This window comes from Colossoma macropomum, unplaced genomic scaffold, assembly GCF_904425465.1.
Source record: "Colossoma macropomum unplaced genomic scaffold, Colossoma_macropomum, whole genome shotgun sequence".
Classification (NCBI taxonomy): domain Eukaryota; kingdom Metazoa; phylum Chordata; class Actinopteri; order Characiformes; family Serrasalmidae; genus Colossoma; species Colossoma macropomum.
This window is the reverse complement of record NW_023494793.1, coordinates 39543541-39568314: the sequence shown is the minus strand read 5'-3', so window position 1 is coordinate 39568314 and position 24774 is coordinate 39543541. Positions and strand designations below refer to the sequence as shown.

General features: G+C 39.6%; 2 protein-coding genes across 2 annotated transcripts in view; both read left to right on the top strand.

Annotated features, from left to right (window-relative positions):
- The first annotated feature begins 1735 nt into the window (after window positions 1-1735).
- zgc:101100 (uncharacterized protein LOC445169 homolog) lies at window positions 1736-4682 on the top strand. The gene is made up of 3 exons (XM_036578085.1): window positions 1736-1898; window positions 3285-3460; window positions 4218-4682. Exons 1-3 carry the CDS (start codon window positions 1736-1738, stop codon window positions 4680-4682), a joined length of 804 nt encoding a protein of 267 aa, XP_036433978.1.
- A 2316-nt stretch (window positions 4683-6998) lies between these two features.
- csnk1g2b (casein kinase 1, gamma 2b) overlaps window positions 6999-24774 on the top strand; it is a 64596-nt gene continuing 46820 nt past the window's right edge. Inside the window, exons 1-2 of the mRNA XM_036579520.1 lie at window positions 6999-7159; window positions 15120-15940. Of these exons, the coding sequence (XP_036435413.1) occupies window positions 15719-15940 (222 nt within the window). The 5' untranslated portion in view covers window positions 6999-7159; window positions 15120-15718. The remainder of the gene's footprint in view (window positions 7160-15119; window positions 15941-24774) is intronic.

Here is a 24774-nt window from a genome sequence, read left to right as displayed (position 1 = left end):
GGAACCAGGGTCACAATATCTACAACACAAATACAGTCATTTTATTTACTATCTACAACCACCAGTCAACCTACATGTGTCTTTTGAGTTGGTAAATGAAATATTGATGATGATAAAAAAGTGGAAAATTAAAAAAAAAATAGGTTTTCTTTAGGGACTATTTTGCCTCACAGTGCCCTGCATGTACCTCTCCACCAGAAATGGATTAAAAAAATAAATTTTAGGCCAAGATCTTCTTGATCTTATCGCAAAACATTGTCTCAGGCATCAGGCAGCAGATAAATAACCTTCTGTGAAGGAGCTTTTAGAGACATTAAACTCTTCAGAGCTCCTATCACCAGCCTGATTCTGTAAGTTTCACAAATTTAATTGTGCCGAATTTTTGAATCGAAGGTGGAATTCCCCTTTCACCCCAAGCTAAGCTAAACTGGCAACTCCTAGAGTGCGATTCATTCTCAGTCTGTACTTTATGGGCAAAATATGGGACCTGTTAGCAAAACAAACCAGGCAGTCGCACACAAACCCCTGGAGTTAAAGCTGCCAAAGCCCTATTCTAATGTGGCCAGCCCCACAGATCAGCGCCCCGCATTGTTTTAATTGTTTTAACTTAGGGGGGTGTGTGTGTGTGGGTGGGTGGAGGGGGGGCTGAAATGCTCGCTTATGAAGGGGAGATCCTTTGCTTAAATCTCTCAAGTTCAATAGTTTCAAAAAAAGGAAAAAAAAAGCCTGAGCCCCCCAGACCCCCTTCTTCTCCCTCATCCCACTTAATCCGGGCTAATACCTTTCTTTCTATTGGCTAATAGCTGGGAGACGCTGGAGGTAATGCTTCTTAAATAGGCCCTGCTGGACTGGGCTTGGGGCAGTGAGACCTTACAGGCCTGAGAAACACTGGACTGAAAGACACTGTGCAGGATTTTCCTTGCTCTCCAGCTTTCCAGGTAAACTCTTGCTTACAGGCCTTTGCAAATGCAACTATTTGATTTTAATTACGATTTATTTCATTTGAGTTTTGCCAGATGTTCTTTTTAATGCTGATTCATGACTAGTATAAAGTTAGTGGGCTCTTTAGGAATTGTCTGTTCAGTAATAATGTTGCATGGCTCCGTTTTGGTAATTTTTTGCACTATAATGCCAGGAAGCTTTGTGCCCAACAGTGTCTGCAACGTGTGCATCTTAAAGGAGAATTCCACCCAGTTTTCAACATTTCTGTGTATTTAAAGTGTTAAGATGTAACCAAAGTCATTCAGAGTGGTTTGGTGTGAAAAGCTCTGCTCTAGAAAAACCTACAGTCAGAATTCACAGTGGTGGTGATTCACAGTGGTGGTGATAGGAACCAGACGTCTGAAGAGTTACAGTGTCTCTAAGTGCTATGTCACAGAAAGCATTACATGAAATGGCCTCCAGTATGTCTGAGACACTATCATTTTGGACAGCAAATAAAATGGCTATAGTGCAATACAGACATAACTCCTGGTTCCTATCACCACCACTGTAAAGAAATCTCTAGGTTCCTCTACAATGAGCCAGTTCACATCAAGACACTCTCAGTCAGTTTACATCTCAGTCACTGAATTATGCAGAAATCGTGAAAAATCAGTGGAATTCCCCTTTAAAAGCAGCAGAATTCACTCTTTAGAGAGGGTGTCTGGATACTTCTGGGCCTAAACTGAATAATCTATGTATTGATTTCTAAGCTAAAGTAATTATTAATGGGTCTCCTTCACAGCAAACAGACATGAACTCGCTGTATCTGTGTGGACCGACCGGCAGCAGTGGTCTTTACCCGTTTCCCCGCCTGAACTCGCTGTTTTATGACGCTCACCAGCAGGTGGCAGCACAACACCGGCCTCCAGCTGCAGCGCCCATCCAGAGCCTCACTGTGGCGGAGCGCCTTGCGGGTAAAAGCGCCACTTATTTACGCAGAAATTCCAGTAAATCAGTGGTTCTCTAATCCTGCGTCTGGAGTACTGCCTGTTAAGGTTTTCTTAATTAGCTGAAGCTCTAAATACCTCTCTAAATTATACCATACGACCATGTCTGGATCAGTGAAACGTCCTTGCTCCTCTGCTTTCCTTGAGGTTCCTGATCTGGTAGCCATGTGGAGACACATGCTGATCAGCTCTGCTGGCACATTTGTCTAGGAGATGTTCTACAGATCAGACAAAATCAAGGCAAGCACAGTGTAGAAGGACGTGTCATTCAACCAGTATCCAACCAGCCTATTATTACACACTTAAAAAGATCTTCAAGGGTTCTTCAGTAAAGGCAATGGTTCTATTTAGAACCATTTTTGCATGATGAAATGGTTCTTCAGATTGATGGACAAAGTGTTGTTTATGCTTCTATATAGCACCAATAAGGTTCATCTATTTTTACGATGTCAAGCTTGTAACAGTAGCAGAACTTTTTTTGGTGCTATACAGAACCATTTTTAAAAAGGTTCTATACAGAACCATACACAACACACTCCCCATCAATCTGAAGAACCATTTCATCATGTAAGAACCATTTAAGCATGCAATGATACTATGTAAGTAGTTGGGAGCCAAAATCGTACCCTGGAAAGAAACCACAGTCTTACTAAAGCCCTCAAAGAGGTACTCAGCTGCTACACTAACCTTACATACACACTTAAAAAAGATGGTTCTTCAATGGTTCTTTAGTAAAGAAAATAGTTCCCTATAGAACCATGAGCACTTAAAGAACCCTCTGCATGATGAAAGTGTTCTTTAGATTGCAGATAACTGATTGCAGAGTGGTGTCGATGGTTCTATATAGAAGCTTTTTGAAATGGTTCTATATAGCATCAAAAAGGGTTCTGCTATGAGGTCAATCTGTAACATCAGAAGAACCCTTTTTTGGTGCTATACAGAACCATTTTCGGAAAGATGCTATATAGAACCATATACAAACGCATCTCCATCAATCTGAAGAACCATTTCACCATACAAGGAACCATTTAATCATGCAAAAGATTCTTTGAGTGTTCATGGTTCCATGTAGAACTGGCAAATGGGATGAAGTGATACTTTATAGCAAGCAAATATGATTATAAAACTTTGTTTGGGCCTCACATTTTGAGGAGCTAGGAACATGATACACATCTTAAACAGCTAGCCTCACTTGAGCTGACAAAACAATGAAGGGATGAAGTGAAGGGAGCTGGTGAACCTGACGTACTTAACAGTAACAGTAGACCTAAACAGTAGAACATCATTTCTATGCTGTTTGACATTCTACATGAAACTCCTTTGGAAAGTTTGAGCAATATGTCTGCATTCCAGAGCTCATCCTTGAGGCACGCTATGGGAACCAACAGAAACAGAGACGGAGCCGCACGGCCTTCACCGTGTCACAGCTGCAGGCGCTGGAGAAAGCCTTCCAGCAAACCCAGTACCCAGACGTGGGCATGAGAGAGAGACTGGCCGTCTGCATCAACCTCCCAGAGGCTCGCATCCAGGTGTGGAAGCTGCACAATAACACTGCTGAAACACTTAGACATGTTAGTTTAAGTGCTTCCTATAACCACCAGTGTGAATAATTCTGACTCTGTAGTTTCTGTACATTCTTAAAAATGATGGTTCATCAAGGGTTCCTTAGTAAAGAAAATGGACCATGAAAATTTAAACAACCCATTGCTCAATTAAAGCTGCTGAAGATGGTTTTATATATACATACATGTAGTATATATATATGTACATGCATATATTTATATATATACATATATATATACATATGTATATATATATATATATAATATATATATATATATATATATATATATATATATATATATATATATATACCATTCTATATACCGTTTTGCACCAATAAGGGTTCTGCTATTGTTGCTATATCAAACTTGCAACAACAGAGGAACCCTTTTTGGTGCTATATAGAACCCTGGTCAAAAAGGCTTAATATAGAACCGTCTACATCACATTCTCCATCAATTTGAAGAACCTTTCATGATGCAAAAGAAAACTTTATCATGCAAAGGGTTCTTTGAGTGTTCATGGTTTTATATAGAGCCATTTTTTCTACAAAAGAACCATTGAAAAACCATCTTTTTAAGAGTGTAGAACAGAGTATCTCACATCAAACCACTCTGAATGACCATGTTCACCTCTCCATGAGTTAATTATGCAGAAATTTTGAAAAATTATTTTCCTTTAATGCTGTTAATAATGCTGTTCCAATTTTATCTGCTTCTTCAGGTGTGGTTCAAGAACAGGCGTGCCAAGTTTCGCAAAGGCCAGCGTTTTGCCCCTCTCCCAAAAGGACGAGGCCCAGAGGACGCCCGTGACAGCAAACAAGCGAAAGAAGAACCGACGGATGAGGAGAAAGGCTCCATTTCCCAAACGCAACATTCATCCAGCAGGGACATCAGTCCCAGTCCCACCAGCGCTTCCCAAGAGGAGCCGGCTCATTTCCATCCTCCGTCCCGTCTGCATTCCCCAACGGCTCTCCCACCGTTTATATTTGGAGAGCGGCAGCAGCATCCAGTGCCTTGCGCTCTGGGCCTTCTGTCATCGGCTCTACCTTTCCCTCCTGCGTTCTTACCCATCATACAGCCACACAGTAATGCTGCAGATATGGTGCCAATGGGCAAATGCAGCGGCCTTGGGCTACAGAGTGCCTGTCACACTAAATCCATGGCTTATCCACGTGTGGACTTGTAGCTGCACCACCCAGCCCCCCAAAAAAGATAGAAAAAACATACCCTGCTGTGCCAGTTGTCAGTGGGGGGGCAGTAAGGATGGGAACAGGTGCTCCTGTGTGCCACATTATTGCACTCAAATGGACTGAATAGTGTGGGAGAGAGTTGGGATTAGGGCTTTTGTGTTTTTGACTGCCGTTTAATGACCTCTTGATGAGTTTACACAACCGCACACCTCACTGGTAAGAGGCCCTAGAGGTTGTCATAGTTGACAACACTGCAGATAAATACATGGTGCTGCCCTGCTGTTTTTTCTGAGCACTTTTTAAGAAAATATACACTTCCTATAGCATATCAGTGTAGGGTAAACTTTTTTAAAAGCACTCAAATTAAATGCTTGAGAACTGTTGGGAAGCTTGCCTTTGTTCAGACTTGTTTTAAAGAACCTGATCTGAATCACTATGCCTAAACAAAGCTCTGTATATGACTACTCTGGAAAGCCTGCTAAAAAGCATGCAAAGCATGCAGATAGATCTCCAGATTGCATTAGAACCTGTTTAATACCATGTCAATGTAATGAGAGTACACATATTTCTTTGTTTGTTGATGCAATAAAGAAAATATATCCTGACATGAGTGCAAACATGAAAAAGGATTTCTATACAATATCACCTTTTGCATAACTGTATTGTTGCACTGTTTAAAAGGGAATTACACTGTTATTTTTCCACAATTAATCTGTAAAATTAAATGGTTAAGATGTAAACAAAGCCATTCAGTGTGAAATGCTCTGTTTTAGAGAAACTTGCCAAGTCAGAATTGATCGTAGTTGTGGTGAAGGGAACCCGACGTCTGAAAAGTTTAATGTCATTAAAAAATGGTAACGAAGAAGTCGCCTGATATCTGAGACTGTTTTACGATAGTTTTAAGAAAAGGTGTTTTTTAAAATTCGTTCACGGTAGAGAGGTCAACACAGGCAAAGCAAAAAAGTGCTTTTTGCCAATTTACTAATATTTGACTTTATCAACAAAAACTGAGGAAACATGTTTATATTCACTGGTCATTTAGGAAAGCACATAAAATGGCTATGTTTGTATTGTAGATATGGTGACCCCTGGTTCCCATCACCACCACTGTAAAGAAATCAGAGTGTGTGAGTTTCTTTATAATTAACCGTTTCAGATAAAAACACTCTGAATTACTTTGTTTACAGCCCAATGACTGATTTGTGCAGATATTTTTTACTCTCCGTTAATCATCATTAGTATGCATTCCTAGCCATGATCCAGTCATCCAGATGACAAAAGTATAGTAAATAAGCTAATCCATTATTCCTTTATTCCATTATTCTTTTAAATTCAGACTTAGGCACATCCACAGAAATGTTCATGTACTAATATTCATTATTATTATTAAAGTATGTGCATTAAGTTGAAAAAAGAAAATACTTGATGAATGAAAAATATGCAATTAAAAAGTCACACAACTATAGTGATGTTGCCTTCATGCAAAGATTAGGTTAAACTCAAAACATAGTTATCATATCATAACTGGTAAATCACTACTTTCTGCATGAGATGCTAAGTCATTATTTTGAGATACTATCTCATTACTTTTACATACTTTTTCTTTTTTTTGAGACACTGTCTCATTAATTTGAGATGCTAAGTCATTATTTTGAGATACTATCTAATTAATTTGAGAAGCTTTGTGACTGAGACTTTCTTATTTTTTTGAGGTACATATATATATATATATATATATATATATATATATATATATATATAATAAATTTTTTTGAGGTATACATGTATACATTATGTATATATATATCTCAAAAAAAGAAGAAAGTCTCAGAATCACAAGAACGTTTCTCGAAATAATCAAAAAGCTCCTCAAATTAATTAGGTAGTATATATCTATCTATCTTCTCTCTCTCTCTACATATATATATATACATATATATATATATATATATATATATATATATATGTATATATATATATATATATATATGTATATATATGTGTGTGTGTGTGTGTGACTGCGTGTGTAATGGTTTAATAAGACAGTATCTCAGTGACTTCGAATCTCAAAATAGTGTCTTAGTATCTCAAAATAATGGCATAGCAATTCACTTAATAATGAAAAAATAATAACTGGGTGCTAGATTTTTCCGTTTTAAGTGGCGGGAATGGTCTTCCGTAGTAATGAACGTCAGGACACGCAAAAAATATATCTTTATTTCTCTTGGGTGTGCGCAATACTGGGGCTCGCTGTATTCTCCAATCCAGATGCGTCATTTCGAACGCGCAGCGGCAGTAGTGGGAGTGTCGGCCTACGCTTCTTCCCTCACCGAACTCTGGAGGCTTAAAGAGACAACGGCAGGCAGAAAGCCCGGCTAGCTGTTTGGGGGGGATTGGAAAATAAAAAGAAGAGCGCCTGAAACCAGACATAAAGGAATATGCGGCATGCAGTCATAGAGATACAGACGGAGAGGTAAAGTCCTGATTAAGTACATCTGTTTCCTTTCGAAAGCGTTTAGTCAAAAGTACGACAAGCGCTTCAGTCGAAATGTTAGCTAGAGCTAAATTAGCTAGTTAGCTTTAGCCGCTAGGAGCACTTTAGGAAAAACGGATTTTAGTTGGATTTTGCTGAAATAGAGGCTGCGCCGTTTGTCACGCTTTCAGTCGACGGGAGGTCACGACGAAACCTCTAATCCCTCCCTGACATTTTGTTCGTCAGGGATTAAAAACGCGAATTTATTCCTGAAGTTCGGGCTCCGGCAGCGGCTCGCGTCGCTAGCTGGCTAGCTTAGTTAGCTCACTGGAATCAGTTAACGTTAGCAGCGCTCGCTGGTCAGTAGCTGTGAATATTTGATGCTGGGATTCACTTGTTTTAAGTTGTTCAGGTGGACGAGAGGACAGCAGGCTGTGTCTGTGACACGGTAAGAGCCCTAACGATAGCTACAGCCTCTAATGTCGAGCGCGGCTCTTATCATTAATGAATATTTTTCTTATCTAAGTTAGCTTAGCCAGCTACTCTCTCCAGTTTTCAGCTGCCAGCTTACAACAATTCTCATTAACATTGCTGCAGAAAGACTCATAACCTATCTAACCTACACTCTTAAAAAGATGGTTCTGTAGTACAGGGAATGGTTCTGTTTAGAACCATGAGTTCTGTAGCTATAGATACATTTGCATGCTTAAATAGTTCTTTGCATGGTTAAATTGTCCTCCAGACTGATGGAAAATGTGTTATGTGTGGTTCTGTATAGCACCAAGAAGGGTTCACGTCAAGCTTGTTACAACAGAACAAGAACCATTTTGTGGTGCTATATAGAACCATTTTCCAAGAGGTTCTATGTATCCGTATAGAACACATTCTTAGTCAGCCTGCAGAACCATTTGCATTTAAGCATGCAAATGGGTCTATAACAGAACTTAAGGGTCATTTCTTTGCTAAAGAGCCCCTGAAAAACCATCTTTGTTAAGAGTGCAGCTCATAAGAAACCTGGAAACTGCTGCCTGTCTTAATTTTAAAGTGTTTACAGTGTTTTGCTCACAGCATTTGTTGTAGTCGAGTCTGGAGAAAGTTGCTGAAAAGAGAGCGCCAGCTTGGTAAACTGTATGTAAATGAATTCTGATACATGCTGGTCTATACTGAGGGTAGCCAAACTGTATAAATTTACTATGCCTGCTTGTCCTGCTCAGTTAAACTGTTGTCTAAATAAGTGCATAGTGGCTAGTAAAGCTGTTAGGCCCCAGTTAACCTGCCAGCTTCACATTTAAAGGCTCCTAAAAATGACTCGCAGCCTTAACATCCCTTTTTTGTTTCAAACAGACCAACATGAATGACCTTATTTGTCTCCTCGTGGTTGCAATGTGAGCTTTAAAGTGCTTAGAAGTTGCTCAAGCAGCGCCTGTCTGTCTTGTTAGGTGGATCAGTTGGTTAGACGTCCAGGTTGGCTGAATGAAAAGCTTCTCAGAACCTCCACGGTTATGTCTTGGCCAGATGCTGTGCCTGGGGTCATTGTATTTGAGTGTTAAGTGTGTGTTAAAGATTTTGTCAGCTTTTTTTTACAGGATAGGCGTGGGCAGCTGGTTAGCTAACACCATTTTGCTTTGCTTCCTGGTAGATTAGTGTGGCTCTGGCCAGCTGACGGCTTAGTCCACACAGACTAGAGGATTGAACCTAACTAGACCTACAAGGCTTACATAACACAGGAGGTGCTGGTTTGACAAATGAGGGCCTTTTCTTATAGCTAGCTACGCTGGTGTTGCTGAAATGATGTCTCTGTCTACTTGACATCCTGTTAGCTCCAGCCCTGAAGGTTCCTCTAATAGCTGGTTCACACTGTTTCAGTGTTAGCCAGCACTAGACTGTTCTCCAAATGCCATTGCACAGGAGTTAGATTAGATTTAGATTAGATTCAGCTTTATTGTCATTATGAAGAGTACAGGTACAGAGCCAATGAAATGCAGTTAGCATCTAACCAGAAGTGCAAAGTACAGTATTATTTACATATAAAGTGCAGAAGGATGGTGTGGTGGTTAAAAATATATAGATATGCAAGTGTAAATATAATACACGTGTGTATATATACAGAGTGAGTGTATAGCAAGTTATTGGAATCCTTTGTTAATACATTGATTACCAGCCTGAAGTAGTATTGTGTGTGTTATGTAGCATTATGTACATATATATGTGTTACTTTTGCTGCAGTTATTTTTACATCGTGTTTTTATTGCTGGCTAATATTATTTACAGATAACATGATCATTCTCACCATAATATTCTGCTCTTGTAATAGTGGTGTTCATGTTGCCAGCAGTTTAAGTATTTTAAAGCCGTTTTGTGTGGTTAACCTCAGTGTGTCATGCACCGGGTACTTTTTGTTTGCAAGAGCTATTTGAAATACATATAACCTACCAAAATAGTACATTCCCTTTCTGTGAAAGTGCTTCAGTCTGGCTAATGTTTACAATACTGTGTAAGTTTTGCTTTAGTGCAATTTTAATAGAAGGAAGTAAATAAGACGTCACATCAAAACAAACTCTAAGACCTTCTTTTAGCATAGATTAGCAGCAATCAGGAAGCATGGGTTTCATTAGCCTTCAAACGAATGTGTTATTTGAGATCTTGATGATGTGATATTTGTCTCTACTGCCCAGACCTTTTCTTACAGCTAGCTGTCACAGTCCTGTTTTTTTTTTTTATTGTGATGATACAGTAATAGTTAAATCCCTGTCACTGTTTTGGAGCATTCCTGTAGTACATAAAAGAAATAGTTTGCCTTTAATTCATTTTTTTTAAAAATAGCAAACGGTATCTATTTTAAGTTTGTGTAGGCGGAGTCTGTCCTTTAGCCATATGCAATTTCAGGCTCCTTGCTCTTGTGAATTGCTGGACTATCTTATATAATCCTCTCTTTATGACTCACTTGTGAGTGAGTGGCCTGTAAGACAGTTAAGATATGTGCAGTTCAGCCTTTGTCATTTTTAATGATTGATCTCCTGCTGAGAAGAGTCAAGCCACCGAGCTCCTTTCCCCCCCGCCTTCCTTCACATTCAGCCTGCCCTTTATTTAAAATCCTACTCTCCCCTCCAGCCACACGGCGCTGATTGAACCGGAGCAATGGGCTACAGCGTTTAAAGTGTGTCAGTCTACTTGATGGATAATGAAATGAGTTTTTTGCCTTACAGCAGTGAAATAATCATCTGGAAATTTGTCTTGTTTATCCGAGCGTGACCGTTTGTTGTTCACTAATACGTTTGAAATTTGGGATATTGAATCGACTCCAAATCCCAAAATATGGCTTTAGAAACACACTTTCTTTACCAGGCTGCCAGTTCCTGTGTTCTCTGATATCTGTTTACAGCGAGATGCAGGGGTTGATCCCGGCGGTCATTGATCGGTTTAAGTGCATTTTCTAACGAAGCCAAAGCAACGTTGCTAATAGTTCCTGCATTACCTGTTTCTGCTTCCCTTCCACTGACATCATCTCTGACTGTTTTGGAGTGCGCACTCATGCTGCCTTTACATGTTGGTGCTGAAAAAAGGAATTCTGCCTCAGCAGAATTCCTGTAAACAGCGATAGTACATGATGTAAACAATGCCATGGTAATAGCATCACTGGAAGAGCAGTGGCATCCCTGCTTGTGTGTGGGGCAACGATTATAGCCACTGTTTTATCCTTTAACATGTTTTCAACACACACTAGTGTTTCTAATGCGGGTTGTATTAAGGTTTGGGTTTAGTTGTACATGAATGGGGCATGTCTGGACTACAAGTGTTTATCTTAGTGTTCCCCAAAAAATTAAAAGTCCCAATTATTTCACCGGCGATGGCAGAATTTTCAGACACTGCGGCGTTGAAAAACATGGAATATCTGATTTGCTGCTGGCTGTATACCGTCATAATATAAACAAAGAATTAGGCTTACTGGAGCTGTATGATAAGCGACACTCCTATAGTTCATGCACTTCTGCCTTTTTCGTGCATTTCTTATTTCCCATGTCTCTTGAAAACCACTGTTACTTATCAAATCGAGGCCTCTGGTGCATTCTGTGTTGTATACATCCACTGTTTTTAGGACTTACTGTGCAGTATTTTGTGTTGAAATGTGTATTTCTCTGGGCTAAACAATGTATGTGGTGTGCATTTTAAATCTTTGAGTAATTGAGACATTTTTAACTCCTAAAATAATAAAAATGTAATTGAGTCTTAATTCGAGTCGAAAATCGTATCAAACCTATAAATGTGTGTGTGTGTGTGTGAGGCTGGCTTCACATGGTGAAACTTACATGCAACTAGATACCTCCAGCATAATTTCTCTGCAACTTTACAGTGACACTAGGCAATTCAAGAACAGAGTTGCACATAATACAGTGCATTCAATTATTAAACTAGTTAGGCAAATTAGCAGCTTGTATTTTTAATTTGTACACTATTTATCTTTCTTGCTGTAAAATGAATCCGCAAAGTGTAATTTACGTTTTTTGCATTTTTGTCTTTTCCAGCTGTCGTTGTCACCTTAAAATAAGACATCATCGTTTGAAATGTTGTTCAGCTTGATCACACTGGGCCTCGTTCACCAACCATTCTTAAAAAAAAAATTTCTTCTTAAAACCCACTTATGTAGTTTTGACAAAGATTTTGTCATTTACTTACGGTTTCTTATTTGGGATTTGTTTTTGGGTAAGAACAGAATCTATACACACTCAAAGAGCCCAAAGGTGTGAACAGTTCTGCGCTGTAAGAACACGTCATGAATCTGACGTGGACCTTTTCTGAGGACCTTTTTCAAGAACACATTTAAGAAAAACTAAAAGATATTGGTGAATGAGGCTCACTGTTGTCTTTTTGATTGGCTGTTTCGCATAATTTCTTCCTCAAAGCTGATACACATGCAACTGTTGCGGCTTAGTTTCAAACAAGTTGCTGGATGCTTTACATTGTGCAACTTAGTGCAATTTAGTTTTATTTAGGTGTCAAGCAACTAAAGTTGCAAGGAGGTTTCACCGTGTAAAGCCAGCCGAACAGGTAGTTATTTTTTTAATCTCTAAATGCATTTCATTTGTTATCTTCTTTCAGAGACGGCACAAAACTTTTTTTTTCTTTTCTGATACCAATATTGAAATCTGTACCAATCTGAGCAGATTTTTTTTCTCCTTTACAGACTACTCATGTTTAAAATTAGCTATTTTTAATTGGACCACTTAAGATGAGCATCTAAAAGTAGTCTGTCATTCTGACACTACTCAGTCGCTCTATGATGCTGTGATTGAGTGATATTTCAAGTTAAGTTTGTTACAGGATTGGGTTGAATACATTCTTTTTTTTCCCTCTGATATTGATCCAATACTGATACCCGTTGATACCATTTTGCCGTCTCTATTTAGAAATGCTCACTGCGTCACAGTCAGTTCTAGTTACAAACAGTGCTGCTTATTAAACAGGTTCTACTGCAGCTCTTAGGTGTTTGCATTGTGCGCACGCTGACTAATCTCAGAACTTCCTGTTGAGGGTTTTGTTGGGCGTTTGGTCTACTTATAGACGTCCAGCTAACATGGCAAAATCAAAGCCATGTGTGCTCTGTGTTTTGTGATGGTCGACATATTCTAGTCACGGTTAAAGGGCCTGTTTTCCATGTTTTTCTCCTGTTTGGATTTTTCCTCTTGAGGTTTTATGTATCACATACATTCCCATAGTTCATTTTTACGTGGCCACTCTCATTTTTACTTTTCCAACCTCTCTTTGTCCCTCAGAATTAAGCTGACTGTATTTGTTACTGTGCCTTTAAGAGTTAGATTCCTAAATGTTTTGATTGGCTGTCCTGCATTGTGCCTCATTCAAGACGTTGTCCAGGCTGAAACACTCCTTATAACTTCAGCATGAATAGGTGGGGCTAAACTGCTGTAAGCTGATATGAAGAATTTCATTGCAAAATACATTACAGGCCACTTCTGTGAATGTTATCTTTGTCGGTGATGGGACACATATAAGAAATCAATGCTATATTATGACTAATGCCTCCTTTATTAAATAAAAATTTTTTTTTTTTACATTATTTGACAGCTATCATCCTTTTCAAAAACCTAATGTATGTCATGTAAACACCATGCTCCGATCTAGAGAGCTGGATTTTAGCTCAGTAATCAGATTTCTCAGTGCATGTAAACTCTTACTCTGATTTCTATCAGATTTCTCAGTCTGCCTGTGCGCAAGAACGGCTGTACCAGCAGCGTTGGCGCGAAATGGCAGCAAAACACTTTTGGAGCGATGCTGAAACCAAACACAAAATAAAGCATTTAAATATTCTTCATCTTCTAGATGATGTCTGTTCATTTTTTAGAGTAAAGTTGCGAGATGGTTTAAAAAAAAAATCTGCGTCTGACTCATGTAGACCCGGAGTTTTCCCATTATCTGATTACTCAAGTGCATGTAAACGTGTTGATCGGGTTACTGACAAAATCTGATTTTCTGCGGTTATCGGATTATTAAGTGCATGTAAACACGTTTAGTGTTTTGCAATTAAGCTCTTCATATGTAAATGCATTGTTTTTGTGACATCGATTGATGGAAAACAGGTAGTTTTGCTGCTTTGTTTCCATATCTGGACTGTACGGACCATGGACTGTGTTTACAAACTACATGAAAAAAAAAAGTGTGGACATTTGATTTTCCATGATATGGGACCATAATAAAGTCATACTCACTGTTTTGCTGAAAGTAATTGCAGTTCTATTTTTGTGTCCATGCACAGACCTGTGCTACAACACTGGTATGGGGGAAGCGTGTATGGCGGCATGTGAACTATAGGAACTGTAGAGGGGTTGTGGAAACTGACACGAGCAATGCTTGGCTTGTAACCTGCAACCATTTTGTTCCATGCTTTAAAATCCCATGACCGGTGTGCGTCTCCCCAGGTTCAGTTTGTGTGGTCCAAGCCTAATAAATGCGTCCTCAGACTGCCTCCCATTCAGTCCTCTGTTTGTTCAGTGGACCTTCTTGCCTTCATGTATATATTATTATTGTGTTCTCCAGTATTGATCAGTGTTACTGGATCCTCCTCCATCAGCTGTAGTTCGATCTTGGATAAGCGTCTGTCTGACTGTCTAGGTGATTTTCTCAGTATCACGGCGTTCGTGTAAAGCTTTTGTATTTATCTTCAGAGCACTTATTGGACTGATTTTTGAAATGGATGCTCTTAAACTAATGAAATAGGAGTGTTCATTGATGTTCTCTGCACGACACATGACCTAATTCCTCTCCTCTGCTAATTAGGGCTGCACATTGATGTCAGAATCATATCGGTATCAGTAGATAATGGCTTAAAAACAAATGTTTGATGTTTTCGTTTATTCTTTTGTTTAGAACAGAGTATTGAGGCAATTCTGGGCTACTGCACTGAAGAGGATGTTTCATTTGTTTTAATGCATTTGAAATTAAGGATGCACATTGATATCAAATGTCATTGGTTTTGGCAGACATTTGCTCAAAAAATGTGTGGTATCGTATGTTCTTGCACTTTAGAAGAGCATAATATTTAGGTCTCGCTGGGTTACTCTGCTAACATATCTGCTTTGTATTCATTTTACCTTATTTATAGCTCTATACAAATAAATATTATCTTCTGTTTCTGTCATTCTGATATAAATTATTCTTCCAGTTTCTACATTGTTGAAATATTGCTGTATCCACATCGGCAGACATACATGGAAAATATAGGGCATTGGCTCTTAGTTCCCATATCTGTGCATCCTGAATTGTAGCAGAAATTAATGTTTACATGTCTGTGTAATTCTAATACAGTATCTAGTCCCAATTTCTACGTTTTATAACGTTTTTGTGTCAGCATTAGTAACAGAGATGTACGTGAAAAATACCGGATACAGTTCCCATATCAGTGCATCCTTTCTGCTAACTGTCTGCATTGTTTTTTAATTTCTTACAGGTATCTCAAGAAGATGTGCTACTTCACTGCTTAAGCCTGTCACCTCAGCCTCCAGCGTCGGACTGCAATATTTGGGCATAAAGAATGTTTGAGGCATTTCCAAAGACCGACTTGGAGGAAGCCATGAGGAGCCCATGGGGACGTTTTGTTGTGGCTTCCTGGATCCAGTAGCAGGAACTGTGTATATGTGTGCGTGTTGGTGACTGAGGGTGTGTGTGGGTGTGTGTGTGTGTTAGTGCGTTTGTTTGTGTGCAAATGTATGTTTTCTGTGTGTTTGTGCATGTATGTGTGCACATGCTTGCACAGGCTGCCTCCTTTGGGCAGTGACAGGCTACGCTGAGGGCACCGCAACATCAGAGGAGGGAAACCCCGATTCTGAAGGATTAAACCAAGGCGTGCACGCTGATTTGGATGGTAAAACGGCAGGCTTTCTGCTGCCGTAAGAACTGCGTTTGTATATAGATATTTATATACAAAATCCCCCTCTCTCCTCTGTCGCATTGCCTCAGACCCCACTGTTTCCCTGGGGCTTGTTTTGACGCCTCTCAGCTTTGAATGGCCGGTGAGTAACCGTGGAGAGGCCAGGGTATCACAAGCTTATGGATTTTGATAAGAGAGGTGGGAAGGGAGACACAGAGGAAGGGAAGAGGATGTCCAAAACAGCCAATAGCAGGACTGGGACCCGGGGCACTGGGCCCAACTCTGGGGTCCTTATGGTTGGCCCCAACTTCCGAGTAGGGAAAAAGATCGGCTGTGGTAACTTCGGCGAGCTGCGGCTGGGGAAGAACCTCTACACCAACGAATATGTGGCCATCAAACTGGTAAGGCTGGGGGAAAGAAGCTGGGTATCTTATGCTTGTCTTTTCTTTATGTAGTCAGATAATACTTTGAAAAAATACTTAACACAACAATAAGGACATTGACATTGTGGGGACTATGATGGTGCCCCCTGTCAAGGTCATCCACCATGACTTCACCTGTTCTAGATTGCCACTAGGTAGAACTCATAGCCTCCCAGGTTATTTAAGACCTTATTTCACAGAATGATTTTAGTTTTCTTTTTGAGACTTTTTATTTGTCCAAACTAAAATCTGTGTAGTACAGTTCGAGCTTTGTGGCTTCAATTTTTAACCTACAAAAATCAAATCAAACCTTGAACTCAGAATTGAAAATCTGAAAATACACACATCGTTACACCCATAGTAGACATGGTACTTGGCTTGTGCTGTAACCATCTGTCTATTTTGTGACCGTGTATAAATAGCGGCTTCTCTTCTTGCTCTCCTTTGAGATTTTTTTTTTTTTATTGCTGCTGGTGATCAGCTTCTTTCGTTTTATCCAGAACTGTTTTCTACTTTGAAGAGGTCATTTGTGTTTGAGTTGGTTAGTCCCGTACTGTTTATTTGAGCCATTGTAGATTGTAATGATCTGATGACTCAGAGCCTTAAATATCTTTGTTGTTGAATGTGCATTGTTGAATGTGCATAGGCTTACAACAGCTAAACACACTTGTACAGGGAAATTCATTCGAAAGAGGCCCCGAATATTCTGTTGTGACTCTCGTTAGGATGAAGTAATCTGAACCAAAAAAATGCGCTACATATCTTGATGTATGTGTAATCGATTGCATTACATGCGATGCTGGAAGTGATCTCCGTTTTCTGCCAGACACATGAAGGGGTACGGGGGTCTACACCCATTCCAAACGGATGTTTCGTTCAGATTGCTTCGTCCCAGCGAGACCTCTTTCGAGTGAATCTCACTGTACATAGTCATTTATTTTTTTCTGTTTCAGCTTCCCCCTTTAAGTGTGCTGCGTGAGCTGATACAAAGGGAATGAGCCTTTATTTGTAACAGGGGAGCAGGTATGCTTTAAGAGGGCAGGTTTTTCAGGAAATACTTACAGTAATGCGTCAAGCCAGTGTGACTGAGGGATTTTAATGGGCAATAGGTAATAAACAGCGTTCGCTCTCACTCCTACCTCTTACCTCCTACCTTTGTGAATGTGGCCTAACGCAATGTGGAGGGAGGTGTGAACGTGGTGGTAATGATTTGCTTCCTCTGCGAAGCTGAATTTCTTGCTGGGTTGATTGCAGTAGCTGCAGATGACCTCGCTGTCAGGCTCTCGGGTACTTTTTTCTCTTTTCGTAGAAGAGACTAAGCTTTGTGATGGTATGTGTCATATTTAGGTGCGTTAAACTTAGAATCAAAAATTGATTAAATTGAACATTGGAACTTTGAAAAAAAAAAAACTTTGAAAGAAAGGGGGTCTCCATGATTTTAAGTTTTTTCATTTGTCAAATAAAATGACACTTTTAATTCAGAATGGCTGAACAATGCGCTACGTCATCATGAGGACATACTTTCTGGTGTCAGGGTTCCCAGTATTTTATAAGGTCTTCGAATCTTTTTTATTTTAAATAAAAAAGAATAATTAAATACTTTACTTTTTTTTTTCCTACTGTTAGGGATATTAAATTCTAAGATGATGCCTAAACACCATGGTGGAATGATTTGTGTTTATTAAACTAATTTAAAATATTCCTCAAACCAAAATTATCCAGCCTACAGTGGTCTTTTGGTCAGAAACTGACCACTAATTAAAGGCTAAAGGATGGTAAAGTCAAATGCACTGAAAAGACATACGTTATGCATACATCTCAAATCCTAGCTTATATCCACTTTGATTAGTAATTAATCTGTGTAAATAACAGACATGGCATATTTGAGTTTGTGTATGTTGTTCGGTAGCAATGGTGTTATTTTTACTTTCTTGAGGACGTAAGACGATACTAAAATGCACTGAATTTGACTTTGAAAAAAATCGCACAGCAACTTTGTACAGTGTATGTGAGAAAAAACTGGATATGATTGTGCTTGTCGGGACTCGAGGCTGTGGGACAGTTTTTGTAGAAAATCAGTCACATTTAGCATTTTAAAAACAAATTGAATTTAGTTTTTAAATTTATTTTTAAAAAAAGGTTCTTATGCTGCCTCTAATTGCCTCCTGTAATCTTTGATTGAAGATTTTTGATTATCATATAGCAATCTCAATGTCAAATGTAAAAAATAAAATCGTCTTTCGCTTATTGTCTGTTGAATACTGAAAGTCGAATTGAACTTTCATTACAGCATTAAAGGGCCCATATCTTCTATTTTTAAAAGTTAATTTTTATTTATTGTGCTTTATTTTTTCCCTTGAGGTCCACTTATAGCGTTTGTGTGATGCTTTGTGCCAAAAACAGTCATTCATTTTCACATGGTCATTTTCTCTCTTTAGCCCCAGGTTTGGAGGTGTTTTTTGTTACCGTGCCTCTAAGGCTACGTTTACACAGAAGATAAAAGTGTCCCAAATCCGATCTTTTTCTTCGAATGTGACACAGATGTGTCATCTGTGTGGCAGTGTGAACAGCAAAAAACGCATTGAATCTGACATTTTCAATTCCGATTTGAGACACTTTCATATGTGGTACTGAAATCCGATACCTATCCAATCTGCGGCAATGCGACTCAGTCTGAACAGCCAGATCGGAATTCATGCGACTTTTACGTCTGTACAACTCGACATTCGTCATAATTTCGCGCTGCTGAGACTCATAAACATTTAGTCTGATGTTTCTGTACCAAAACATTAGAAGAGACTCATCAAACCGCTCCGTGTTCAGAGAGGTTTCGAACGAAACCGCCGAACGCGGCCGGAGGAGACCAGGGCTGCAGCGTCAGAGAACAGTTAAAAGAGTTTGAGGACTCGAGCCAAAGGAGTGGCCGTGGCCAAATAACGCGCCCTTTTTCGGCAAACTTGAACACACTGTGGGTGATGAGTCCAGCTGTCAACCACTGGAACTTTATACTCGCTCATGCGATGCAGGCGAAGACGGAACTGAAAGCTGCGGGAGCGACTGGCGTTCGCTGGCCGTCATGACTGTTTACCTCTGGACAAGCCGCCACGTGAAGCACTGTTCTTTTGCGCATGTGGGGCGGTTTAGGAGCTGATCTGTTCAGACTGATGTCACATACAGCTCACATTTAAAAGATATTGTGAACAGCCAAACAAAAAAATCGGATTTGGTGAGTAAATCAGATTTGGGCCACTTTTACCTGCTGTGTAAACGTAGCCTAAGTTTGAGTGTATGTACACGAGCTCAGTTCTGATCCCTGTGTTGTGCCTCATTCACAAAGCACTCAGAGCTGAAACACTCCTTATAACTTCAGCATGAGTGGGTGGAGCTGAACGGCTGTAGGCTGAGTAAGAGGATATATGAAAATGAGCGTCACAGGAAGAGTAAATTCAAAACAGGCTTTTTTGCAGCCTAGTTTTTTATATGTAAACTATATGGACTGGAGAGTGAACTGTTAACATTGCCAAAGTTTCTAAATTAACATACAACTTCAAAAGCAGTGAGGGAAGTTTTTCCATGATATGGGCCCTTTAAAAATCATGTGAGAATATGAGCGTCATTACACTTCAGCTTAAATGTTAAGCCACGCTTTATTATTAATTTAGTTCTAAGAGAAAGTGAGTATTTGATAAAGCGTCTATTTCATTTAAAGTAATCTGTTGACAGTGTTCGATCGTGCTGAGACAACACAGCCTGACAGTCTCGCAGGGCTTAAACTTGTCCTCTGAAACATGAGCAGGAATGACAAGCGGCTTTAAGGAAATAGGTGTCAGAAATCCATTTTTATCTCCGTGAAGCTCGTCTCCACTGAGCTGAGTGACTTAACTGGCCGTAGCTCCAGGCTGTAAGATTTCGTATTGTTCCTGTCTGGTAAACTTCAGTCACAAACACTGCGGTCAGGCACTGTGTGGGAGGAGCTGATGTTTCTGTTAACTCAAAGTTAATATTGTTTACAAAGATGCTTAATATTTGATTGACTGATAATGTTTTATTGGAGTCATACAACGTTATCAGGCGTAGGTTTTGTATTCTGGGAAATGACAGTTATGTAACTTGGCAACAGAGAGCGATTCTCACATCACATTCACTCGCGCTCTAGGGATGGGCATTTCAGTAAAAGTTTTCCTCCTTCCTTTTTATTCTGTTTACAGTAGCACAGAAGTCTGGGGTCTGTCTCACTTGCTTTCTTGTTTGCTTTCCTATTGAAAATTTGATTGTATTAGATATTTTGTGTTTATACACACATTAAGGGTGTAACGATAATCCTATTGAAAAACTGGAAACAGTGATTGTCCAGAATGCATGTGGAACTGTATGGCCAGTGTGCCCCATGGTAACTTTCGTGGCAGCCACTGTTAGTGATCAAAACTAGGCATCGAGGAGCAGCCTGTCAACATAAAGTGTGTGAGGAAGGGTGGGGCTCATGCTGTTCATGTTCCCATACTCAAATGAGCTTTTTTTTGTTGCTGATAAATTGCTTATAAAGATTTTTGTTGCTTATAAATTGTAGGGATTATGATTTTGGGACATTGTGACAGCTGCTGAAAAAAGTCCACTGGAGAACTTTTATTTATCCAATTTAAACAGATCCATAAAGCTCTGTAGACAATTTTAGCACAAAATATCGAAACTCAAGTCTTGACCTGGAAGTGTGCGTTATAGCACTAATAATCATACCACCCACAGAATGACTAACTCATCTCTAACTCTGACTCATCAGGGACTGTGATTGGTCAGGATGCTCACAGCACGCAGGGAAAAACAGTGTGATTAGTTAGGGTGCTCATTTCGTCATCACAGTGAAGGTGGGCAGTATGACAAATATCTCATTTTTCTGTGGTTTTATCAGTTTTCAAATGGGGAAAAAATATAAATACAGTTTTTATTCACTGTTTTGCGTACTTTGCTGAACTAAGGCAAGTTAACCAGGCCTAATTATGCGCTCTTTGTAATGAAAAATGCAAGTCATCAATGTTCAAGCACTGACATCCTCAATACATTCAGATGCAGTTACATTAAATGACAATTTATAGAAAGTCTGTTCCTCATGAGTCACGTCTCCATAATGCACATTGTTACAGTTTTGTGTTAATACATATGTTGTTGTATTTCTTATAATTAATCCTGTTTAATTGGATTTAGTGCAGCACAGTATTTGAAGCGTTGATTAAAAATCATGGTATTCATACTTTTTTATAGTATTTTTAAATGTAGCACTACACATGCATCCATGTGGTTCAGACTTCTCAAACCTCTGAAAAGTATTGTAAGACATACAGTGCATTGAAAATGAGTGTATTTTTGCCGTATTGCCTGCCGCTGTATTGCAGCCTTCTGCAGTATTAGTACTGGAAAGGCCAAATTTACAGTGGCCACTAAGAAACAGTGTATCCTGCAGCCCCTGCTGGGCTTCCTGAGTTCAGTGTTGGTTTATAGCTGCTGGTGGATCACCGCGTACAGCAGCTGTTCACATGTTTGTGTCGTGCTCCGTTTAGACAAAAACAGTCCTCATAAGCCCAGGAGCGCCGAGCGCTAAATGCTAACCCTGGCGAGATGGCAGTGTGCTGCTGATGGTTTGAATTCTGACAGATCCACCTCTGCTGTTTGGTCTCGTGGGTTGTTATGCAAGCTTGGCTGCACCTGGAGAGCAAAGGTGAGCACCAGTGTCACTCTCCAGCTGAGAGAGAGAGAGAGAGAGAGAGAGAGAGGGAGGGCAAGAGGGGTGAGTGAGATGGAGGAGAAAAAAAAAAGAGCGAGAGAGAGTGTGAGGGAGGGCGAATGTGAGAGAGAGAGAGAGGTTGGTTGACTGCTGAAAGGTTGTCTTTGTTAGGCAGTTCTTGTGGACACAGTGCTTCAGTCTTTGGTTCAGTGAGAAGCCCACTGGAGACCCGAGTGTCGTGGAAGACTGGAAACATTGTGTATAAACACACACGCGTTTGAACAGGGGATCCCTGTTGTGTGATGTTTCCAAACAGCTACTTTGTAGTGTCACTGTCATGTACTGATTTTCACAAGTTATTAAGTAATCAGAGTTTTTCAGAAAGTCTGAGCAGTAGACTCGGGTGATTTGAAAGATAATAGTAATAGTAATAATAATAGTAATAATAATAGTAGTAATAATAATAATAATAATAATAATAATAATAACAGGCACGTGCATGAGTACTTAAGTACTCGGTTATCTGTCGAATTGCCAGTATTTAAATACTAAAATCACTATTTGGGTTTTTGTTACCTTCCATCACTGAAAGACAGAGAATATCAGAATAAAAAACCTAATGAGCATCCTAAGTTTACTGGTTAATGTCAGCTTATTAACTCGTCTGAAATACCCAGTGTAGGCATGTTAGTTACATACGAATCGCTGCTGTTGGAAGAAAATCTCCAATTTTGTCGTTTTACTGTTTTTGACATAATTTGAAAATGCCTGTTGCTCTTTACATTGTGTGTAGATTTCATGAAGAATGGACCAACAGAACTGGGCCTAAATGACTTGGGGGGAGGGGGGGGGTCTGGTTCCATAGACTTACATTAAAAGTAAAGTAGGTTTTTCTCTTTCTCCTGTAAAGTTACCATTTTGGTTCTGACAACAGCGAAATATTAATAATGCTAAGACTTTTTGTTTACATCTATTTATTCGTACGAATTTTATTTACAGATAAGATTTTGTTCTTTGAGTGATGCGTTTTGTTTTCCCTGTAAGACTGTTTCGGGCTGTTCGTCTGCAAACTGCTGCATGAATGAAAATGGATGGTCTGGCCTGAAGTCATGTTGTGTGTTGCCATTTGCTTTATAGTTCAGTATTTATCTGCCATCTTTATTAGTGATGTGAAGGTTGGAGGTTTAGATACATTTCCGAGCCTTTTGGCTCAGGCAGGTCACACCTCAGTCTGCCAGAGAGACGTATTTAGAGGTGTGAAAAACATGCTATAGCAGGGGCAATAACAGTGAGCAGAAGTGTTTTATGACTGACAGGAGCGACCATAACCACTGACAAAACACGTTGACACCAAAGACGCAAGCTGAACTCAAATAATGTCTTCTACTCAAGTAACGTCTGCTGAAATGACCAGAATGCACTTCCCTAATGCATAACAATTTATTCTGTCATGATATCTTCAGTAAGGTTTAAGCTGGCTCAATGACCGCGAAGTGCACCGAAAATGAGAGCGTGTAAGTGAAGTGCTTCGCTGACACTGGATTTGCTTATGTCAGCATAGGCTGTGGTAGCTGCCAGTCTTTCCTGCTCCTCACACAACTTAAAATATTTCTCACTACTCATCTGTTAAGTACATATTAGATGAAGGAGTAGCGCGACTGCAACTACGCATTATTTCTAAATAAGAGAAAACAACCAGAGCTGCCTTCAGTTAACAACCAAATTGGAGTGAAGTCTGTCTGTGCGTCTGTCTGTGCGTCTGTCTGTGCGTCTGTCTGTGCGTCTGTCTGTGCATCTGTCTGTGCGTACATGTCTAGCTATACTTGTGAGGACTATATGCCCTAACAGTGATGGGTCAGTGGGACATTTCTGCTTAAGTAAGGACATTTTGCTGGTCTTGTTTTGTTTTCACCACAAATTACATTTTTTTTTTTTCCTTTAAAGCTAAAAGGGCAGAAAAAAATCCTTTTGGCTACTGAGGTTAAGGTTAGAGTTAGGTGTAGATGTAGTATTGCTTGGCTACAGTAATACAAACATCAATAGAAACTTATGGAAGTCCTCACAAGGAATGTAAGATGAGATTTTGTGTGTGTATAAAAAATGCTAAACAGAAATATACTTGGTCGGGTGTTCATACTGTTGTTTGCAATACTTGGCAAACCCATGGCCAAATTATATATTTTGAATTTTTAAGTGAAAAGACATAAAACACCATCTCTGCAGCAAACCTATTAATATAAAAAAAATGAACATTTCCTGAAAATATTAATGCACAGTTACTTTTTTTGATTAACTTAACTTTGGGGTTGGCACAAATTTTGGACACTCTACCAAGACAATATGTAGAAACACCTTATTTTGCTGAAGTCAGTGCTTGTAAGCTTTTTGTTGCAGCCAGCTTAGAGTCTTTCTGTTCTTGTTTTAGGAATTTTCACCCACTCCTCTTTACAGAACGTTACTAGTTCTGTAATATTCCTGGGGTATTTAAGATCCCACAGTTTTTGAATGATGTTTAAGTCAGATTACTATGAGAGCCGTTCCAAAAGCTCCAGCCTGCACTTATGGAGTGGTTCATGAAGGATTTTGAGGTCTGATTTGGACCATTGTCCTGTTGTAGAAGCCAGCCTCTTTTCAACTTCAGTTTTTTTGACTGATTGTGTCACATTAGCTTCCAGAATTTGCTGATATGTTGTGGACTCTGTTCTTCCATCTATTTGTGCAGTGTTTACTGTGCCATTGGCTGCCTCACAACCTCGAATCATAATAGATCCACCCCGGTGCTTAATAGTTGACTTGGTGTTCTTTTTATTTTCCTTCTCTTTGGTGACACAACTGAATATCTGGGTACAAAGACTGAAGTATAACCTTTGTGGGGGAAACGCTGGATCCTCCACTTGCACTCCTCCATTATTCTGCTCATGTTGGATGTGATTGTCTCCCTGGAATATGATTCCCCTCTCCTTTCCCTGCGTGAGAAAGAGAGAAAGTCAGTGTTATCCCTCCCAAATCCTCCACACCTGCTCTAGTCTTTCTTTCCTCACTCTCCCTTTCTCTCTTTCCTGTGCTGTTACATTCATTCCCTCCATTACTGTGAGAA